This window comes from Plectropomus leopardus, chromosome 3, assembly GCF_008729295.1.
Source record: "Plectropomus leopardus isolate mb chromosome 3, YSFRI_Pleo_2.0, whole genome shotgun sequence".
Classification (NCBI taxonomy): domain Eukaryota; kingdom Metazoa; phylum Chordata; class Actinopteri; order Perciformes; family Serranidae; genus Plectropomus; species Plectropomus leopardus.
Window position 1 is genome coordinate 15,640,079 of NC_056465.1, and position 7,420 is coordinate 15,647,498.

The 7,420-nt window shown below is 37.7% G+C and overlaps 1 protein-coding gene across 2 annotated transcripts; it reads left to right on the forward strand.

Moving 5' to 3' along the window:
- Window positions 1–1,165: 1,165 nt before the first annotated feature.
- LOC121940129 (mpv17-like protein 2) lies at window positions 1,166–6,810 on the forward strand. Of its 2 annotated transcripts, XR_006105579.1 has the most exons (7): window positions 1,166–1,246; window positions 2,737–3,069; window positions 3,247–3,408; window positions 3,653–3,729; window positions 4,049–4,177; window positions 4,851–5,378; window positions 6,788–6,810. XR_006105579.1 is itself a non-coding variant. In XM_042482983.1 (6 exons), exons 2-6 carry the CDS (start codon window positions 2,880–2,882, stop codon window positions 4,971–4,973), a joined length of 681 nt encoding a protein of 226 aa, XP_042338917.1. In that variant the 5' UTR covers window positions 1,166–1,246; window positions 2,737–2,879; the 3' UTR covers window positions 4,974–5,708. The 2 variants fall into 2 exon arrangements, 1 of the variants encoding a protein (XP_042338917.1); XM_042482983.1 differs by lacking the exon at window positions 6,788–6,810 and having other exon boundaries at window positions 4,851–5,708.
- Window positions 6,811–7,420: the final 610 nt, after the last annotated feature.

The window sequence follows — 7,420 nt, forward strand, 5'->3', positions numbered from 1 at the left end:
TGGCATAATACAATACACGGTTAAAAATAAACTACAGAGTCCTATAAAGTATAAAATGAATATCACCATAACCACTAAAAAACTTAATGCTGTAAAACAAAATGGCAAATATAGGCTTATAAATTAAAATATTTTTGGGATCATTTTTAGTGTGTTACATAAGTATGATAATGATTCTACTGACATTAAATTAGCAACAACATTTTTTGCAATAATAAATCATAAAACACAGGGGGAAGCACAGATAATCCCAAGAACTGAAATGAGATACAGACAATAAGAATGAAATGATAATCACATATCTCAGAAATATAAATTGTGATAGGATAGTTTTAATTTTTATTCATTGCTCTCAGTAATTACAGAGAGGGAACAGCCCCTCAGACACAGACACACACCTGTAGACTGATGAAAACACATTTATCAGCCAGCAATGTTTTCTACAGAAACAGAACAAGCGAGAGCAGTAGACAATTATATTGTTCTGAAGAAGTTTTACAAATTTTTGTAATAAAATAAAAATAAAATGTAAATATGAAACATGTGATTTGTTTTTGGTCATGAAAATACATTCATTGTGCCCTTTATAAGACTGCCTAACTTAGGCCTTTTTCAGTTATGATTCAGATAAATATACAGTTTTGATTAGGTTAAAAATAATACTTCCGAAAAGGCTACAAAAGATTTGTACCTTAAAAAATAATATAGCTACAGTCTATGTCATATTTGTTATGTAGGCCTATGGAAACTGTCATAGTCTTGTTTTTCTTTTTCGTTTTTGTTTGTTTGTTTGCTTTTTGGTCAAAAGAAGAAGAAATGCTGAGTTTGTAGTTAGGCAAATTTCAGGCACTGTTTTGTTGTTTGCTTGGAGGTTAAATCTATAGCGTTGTGCTTATCCCCTGCTCGTGTCTTCATATCAGCTTTGCGTTTGCTTGTGGACGTTTATGTGCTGAAAATGACTGTCAACAATATGAAACTCTTAGAACAAAGCTAGAAGACTCTAGACTGTGTTATATAGTAACACATACATATAGTATAGTTATATATATATATACTATTAGTCATGGTGAGATTTGAAGAGTTTATCATATACCAGTTTGGGTATCTGTCCCTCCACGCCAGCAGGTGGCGCTCAAGCACTGGCTGTATTCTGTGTCAAACGGGTCTTATGTCAAAGTCTGGTGGTGTTTCTCTCCGGTAGGACGAGTGTCTCTCCCTGTGGTTTCTCCTCCGGGGTGCAGTCTAGGTAAGGTTGTGTTCAGGTGTTTTAATGGTTGGGGTCAGGTTAAGTTGAGGGGACGCGTATATCACAAGGAAGCAGGTTTCTTCATACACCGTCTCAGAATCGACTCCTGTTGGTTAGCACCATGTGGCGTTCAATGTGAATCATTGAGATCATTGTGAAATTGAATTTATAATTACGTACACAGGAGGTCAATGTCAGCGCTCGTGTTGTACCGACCAGAAGACTGTACAGTAAACGGTATTCCCGGCCAAATAGTGAGGGCGGCTGAGCGGCTAATTCAGGGTTAAAGTGACCAGGCAGCCTCAGCAACAGTTAGCCTAGCTAACAGCTAACGCACTATGTCCGGCTAACAACAGTTAGCATACAGCTTACTGCTCACTCATTTACAGCATCACAGGGCATCTGCGTGAACTTTGACCCTTACACCTGTTTCAGCTGTTTCTGTCTGCGTCATCTGCAGGTTTACCAGAAACACGCTCACAGGATAAGCTTCATCACCTGTAAAACGAATAAAGTAATTTAGATACATAGATAGTAATTTTACTAATCCCAATGTGAAATTCATGTTTCCAGCAGCTTAGTACCTTGTTGTACAGACATAAAAACAGGAGAGACAAAAACACACAACAAACGATAAAATATATATATAAAATATAAAAAAGGATATAAAAGAATATGTATTAACCCCCCAAGAATGAAGGAGCCATTGGATGGGTATTTAAGTGCAGTATAAAAACAATTTGGTGTTTGTGATAAAATAATGATAATAAATACATTACTGTTAAAAATGCACAGTGCAAGCAACATGAATTAACAGATTAAAGTGCAAACAGAGCCCCTGTAAATAAGTCTGTTTTGTGCATCACGTGCATGATCAGGCCTCATAGTCCTCCTCAGTCCTCCCCATAGACTGTATATAAAGATGTATGCAGTATATAAAATCATTATATACAGTCATTAGTGCTACTTCGTGTGTGTATATATATATATAATAACTTTCAGTAGCCTACCAGAATATTAAAATGAATCACTTTTTCAGATGCAAAAAAATGACTGAAATGAGATGAACAGACAGATGTTGACACAGTTTTTCTGTGGGAACATAATTTGTGTTTGAAAAATAAGTAAGAAATCACCATATATAGAAATTTATGCTATTGCAATTTATTGCATTACTCAGCATACCAAATACTGCATAATGACTGAAACATTGTAATAAGATTGTCTCATGGGGCCTCTGGTGAGACCTGACCTTTGTAATTATGATCTATTAGCAGTTTTAAATGCCCAGTTTTATAATGTCCTCTTATGTTTGTGATGATATGTTATGACTGGGAGATATTTGTTGTTTTGAATGCTCTGTGGTGGAAGTATATCATCCCTTGGCAGCTGGTCGTCCATGTCTCAAGCTCTCTCTTGATAACTGGCACAGCCTGTCTTCTTGTGGAGTGTTTATCGGCTGTATTTTTTCTCTCTTTTTTTAATATCAGGTAGATCACCCTGATGAAGCCTCTGTGCTGTAGCCCGTTGGTGAAATAAAGAAGGTTCTTCCAATCAGTCAGTGTTCCCCACAGTGAGAGACGGAGAGCTGTCCTTCTTCAGCTGATGACACTACTCTTTTTTGGCACAAACGATGCTTCCCCGGGTCAGTAAAGAGTTTCTGGTCCGGATACGGTTCAACTGGCAGCCGTTTTTTCGGGGCCGGGCCTTACTGCTCACAAACACCCTGAGTGGAGGCGTCATGCTGGGGCTGGGAGACATCGTGCAGCAGAGCCGGGAGATCTACAGGAAGCCGGACAGAGTGCGAGACTGGAGGAGGACAGGTGCGAAAGAGAGAAAAAAGCAGAGACCACTTCACCAGTATATTCAAATTTTCATCTCTTCATAAAAAATAAAAACATGATGATTTGGAAAATGTTTCTGTGCTATGTGGCAAATTTTGATTAACCGAATCATTGCTGTTTAACCTTTCTTTTCCCCTTGACTGTCTCACCCTAAAGGTTTCATGTTTACCGTGGGCTGCTCAATGGGCCCTATGTTGCACTACTGGTACATCTGGCTGGACGGACTGTTTGTGGGCAAAGCTCTGAAAACGGTGGGCAAGAAGGTTCTGGTGGACCAGGTGGTCGCTTCACCATTTTTAGGGATGTGGTATTTTTTAGGTGAGAAGGATTTCAGAGTGCACACATACCATGCCTCAACATTTGTCAAGCACATAAGCAGGTTCTCTAAGACACACATGGACGCAAGACGGAGTTAAAGGTTATACTTAAAGACGTGGGTGAGCTGAGACAAACGCTAAAATGTTTGTGAACGTTAGTCATGTTTTATAAGTCCTTATCTGAAGTTGGTTTGCATGAAACGCTGTGCTGACTCACATCTGACAGAAAACTCTGTTTATTGCAGGTATGGGTCTCATGGAGGGACACACTTTATCTGAAGGATGGAAGGAGTTTAAAGACAAGTTTGTGGAATTTTATAAAGTAAGTACACCTGTCAGGTGTCACCTGAGGAGCTGGAGTCAGCAGATCGGTGCTAACATACTGTAGAAAATGATACACTTCTAAGAACAGTTTGCATTTAAACGTGCGTGTAATGTAGGAAGAGGCAAACGTAGTAATGGCAACTTGTTTACCCCTGGTACTCCTCAGATTGATCTCTATTTATTTATGACTTGTGAGATGTTTTTTTTTTCTCTAAATGATTAAAAGAAACAGATATTTAGGTAAAGTGAGACTTTAAACAATGTTTTCTCTGTGTAATCAGCTTGCTTTGTTTATGCTCATCTGTGCTGTTTTACAGGCGGACTGTTGCGTTTGGCCTGCCGCTCAGATGATCAACTTCTACTTCCTTTCGCCGAAATTCCGAGTCGTGTACATCAACTTTGTCACTTTAGGGTGGGACACGTATCTTTCCTACCTCAAACACAGAGTAAGTCAGCCACAGGGGATTCAGTTTCACTTCTTTTATAAATAGAATGTGTTTCATTTCTTTACTTATTATAAGACAATTTAACAGCATTGATTTTCATATTTTTGCCTTCAAGACGTACTGTGCAAGATTTTCTTGCTCTGCCGGTACTGTCTTTTTATGCCTCCGCGCCGGCACTTGCTGTGGCCTTAGGCATTATGTTTTATTGGTTGTTTGTCCGTCTGTACATGTGTCCCATTCTCATCAGCGTGTTATCTCAAAAACGCCTTCAGGTTTTTTCTACATGGACTCAACAATGACCTGATTAGAATTTGGCGGTTAAAGGTCAAGGTCATTTTGACTTCACAAAACATGTTTTTGGCCAAAAGTCAAGAATTCATACCCTAATGATGACAACATTTCACACAAATGTCTAATAATGAAGTGACGATGCTGATTGTAGATATCCTCTGTTTTGCCAAAGGGAAGATTTCTGTGAAGCGTCCACATTTTCACAGACATGGATGTAGTCTAACTTTGATGAAGGCTACTAATATAGAAAAAATGGGCAAAAATAATATGGTATAATTCTTGTCTATGTCTCTGCTCATGTTGTTCACTGTGTCTGTCAGAGTTTTCTTCTTGCAGTGATATTGTTTTTATTGATATGTATTTGTTTCTGTTGTGCTGACAGGATGACAGTCACTCTGCTGAGCTGGTATCAGACAGCAGTGCAGTGAATGTGCAGCAGGAAGCGCTCCCACCATCCAAACCTCTGGAGGAAAAAACTTCGACACAGAGTTCTTCTCAACTGTGAAATCCGTCATCGAAGCTAAAGAACATTTTGCTGTTTTTATCTGTTCAAACTTTACTGCCTTTGCAAAATGTTGCAGGACTATTTCACAGATGATATTTAAAATGAGCTGTTCCTCTTTGAAGTTTAAAACGACTGTGCGTCTGTCTGAACTGTGAGGAGTTGTTGATGCTTAAGTGGAAGTGCAGGAACACTTTTCCCTTCATGTCTGTAGTTTTAATATACCTCTGTCCAGTTTGTCTCTTTATTTATGTCTGAATGATGTGAACTCCCGAAGGAACATTCAGGGATGGAAAGCTGTTTCACTGCCTGTCCTGTAAATACCTCTGATGGTGGTGGTTCTCTTTTTATCGCATCTGAGGAGTGTAACTGCTGCCATTAACAAAACCTTCAGCGAGGCACTGAAATGTAAGTTTCAGTTGATGAGTGTTTGTATTGTTAAGCTCAACATCGCTGTAGTTGCACTAAAAGATTTAAACTGTAATTAAAGCAAGTGGCATTTGTTTTATTTCAAATAATAATATATATTTGATATGAAAGAATCATTATTGATGTGAAAGAGCTGCTATGTTTTTATCTATTAAGAGGTACAAACTTTGCCTTAATACATAGACCAGTGCTTCACTCCATTTTCATGCTAAATAACCTCATGTCCGGTGTATCCCTTTGTGGTATCTGTAAAAATAATCACATGATTATATTAATGTAAAGGAAATCTGTAGCAGGACCATTATTAAATATAATATCTTTTGTATTTCATTTCATTCACTTCACACTGTGCAGTACCTCTATAGTAGTGACTGTATGTGACTTGATAAACTGTACTGAATATCTTCAGCTGTTAATTTATCAATGAAGCAACTGCAGTTTTGGCAGGTCAGGCGGTTAATCAGTTCATGGATGTGATGGTAGAAAAAAGTGCATAAATGTCATGTGTGCATGAAAAAATTAAGTGACAACTTTCCTGCGGTACCTTGTACACTTCATTTTGTTTTGATGAAAAGTTTGGACAAGCAGAAAATATATACATTATTGTGTACTCTTCAGCTTTACAAAAAATCACATTAAATATGTACATATCAGAATATTTAAACATACATGGGAGGTGTTATAACTTATGAAGCAATAAAGAATTTATTGGCAGAGACAAACCTTCCAGGAAGTGCTTATTTTTGTGCTTGGATATGCTTATTTGTACCATTAGGATTAGGTTTTTTTTACTATTTGCATATGGAAGAGGCTAGTTCTTTGCCTAAATAACATAAATTGCTCTTTGTTTTGTTTGTTTTTTACATCAGACAGGAAAAAGACCAAGGACATTCACTGTAGCTAAGAATTTGTGTATCCTTTCATCCTTTTCATCCTTTCATGTTGCAAAAAATGTATTGTTTGAAATCATGATTACATAATATTATCGGAACAGTAACAAGTAAAAGTTTGTTTTTAAACAAAACCCTGCACGTTTATTTGTGTAGCAGCATCTTTTTACTAAATTGCAACTAAACCATATTGTTGTAGGCTTGTCATTCTAAGAGATTGCAACCTGCTAAAAGCATCTTAAAGTATACAACAAAATAAATGTTATTTGCAAGGTAATTTTAAGAGTACTCAATTCTTTTACACTGTAAACGAGTAGACATGTATTTATTGTGTTTATGTTGTGTCCCAGGGATGATGTTTTTCTGTAGGCAAAGTTAGCATCACTGTGGTTACCTCGTTAAAAAGCCTTTGGGATTTTTACTCTAGATTTTGGATTACTGCAGAAAGTGAGCTCTGTGGTAAACAAATATTTATGATGCTTACATGTTTTTTTTCAGGAAGATAATCTTCTCAAATTAACACCACTTGAGGATTTTTGCAATCATCAGTAAGTAAAAATCTAACATCAAGCAGTAAATGAACCACAATCACATGATTTAACATCGCCACCACAACAGGGCTTTAAACACGTGTTCAGTGCTGCTCGGCTTGACGACGTTCTGTAATTTCATTTAGCCGCTTGTTAAAAAACTTGTTGTAGTCTCTTAAACTAGTGTTAACCACAGACCTCATTTCAATGAGTTTTTGGCATCTAACCAAAAACTTAGTGACTTTTAAAAGAGGGAGCTGGAGCTGCTGTAATGCTGTCTCATTTCCAGGTTTCAGGATTCGTTCCTGGAGCACTCTGTCTATATAGATCCGCCACTGCACTGACTACTGTCACAGTGTTTAACGGCAAAGTTTCCTCCAGGCTTGTCACAAAGCTAAAGGACCTGAGATTAAACACATTACTGTGTCTGTGGACACTTGACAAGCAGACCTCCAGGTGGAGACAGTAGGTGGAGATATCTCTGATATTTTAAAGCAAATACTTGTTCAAACACTGACTAACCAGCCTGAAGGATTTGATATGCACTAACCTAGCTTTCAGAGCTCTCCCCCTGAGGCACAGGTATACTCTAGGACTGCAA

Excerpts from the sequence above, each read along its gene's own strand:
- LOC121940129 (XM_042482983.1), top strand. The coding sequence starts at position 2,880 with ATGCTTCCCCGGGTCAGTAAAGAGTTTCTGGTCCGGATACGGTTCAAC. Across the intron at positions 3,409-3,652 it reads AGGGATGTGGTATTTTTTAG|GTATGGGTCTCATGGAGGGA; the intron begins GTGAGAAGGATT and ends TGTTTATTGCAG. Across the intron at positions 4,178-4,850 it reads TTTCCTACCTCAAACACAGA|GATGACAGTCACTCTGCTGA; the intron begins GTAAGTCAGCCA and ends TTGTGCTGACAG.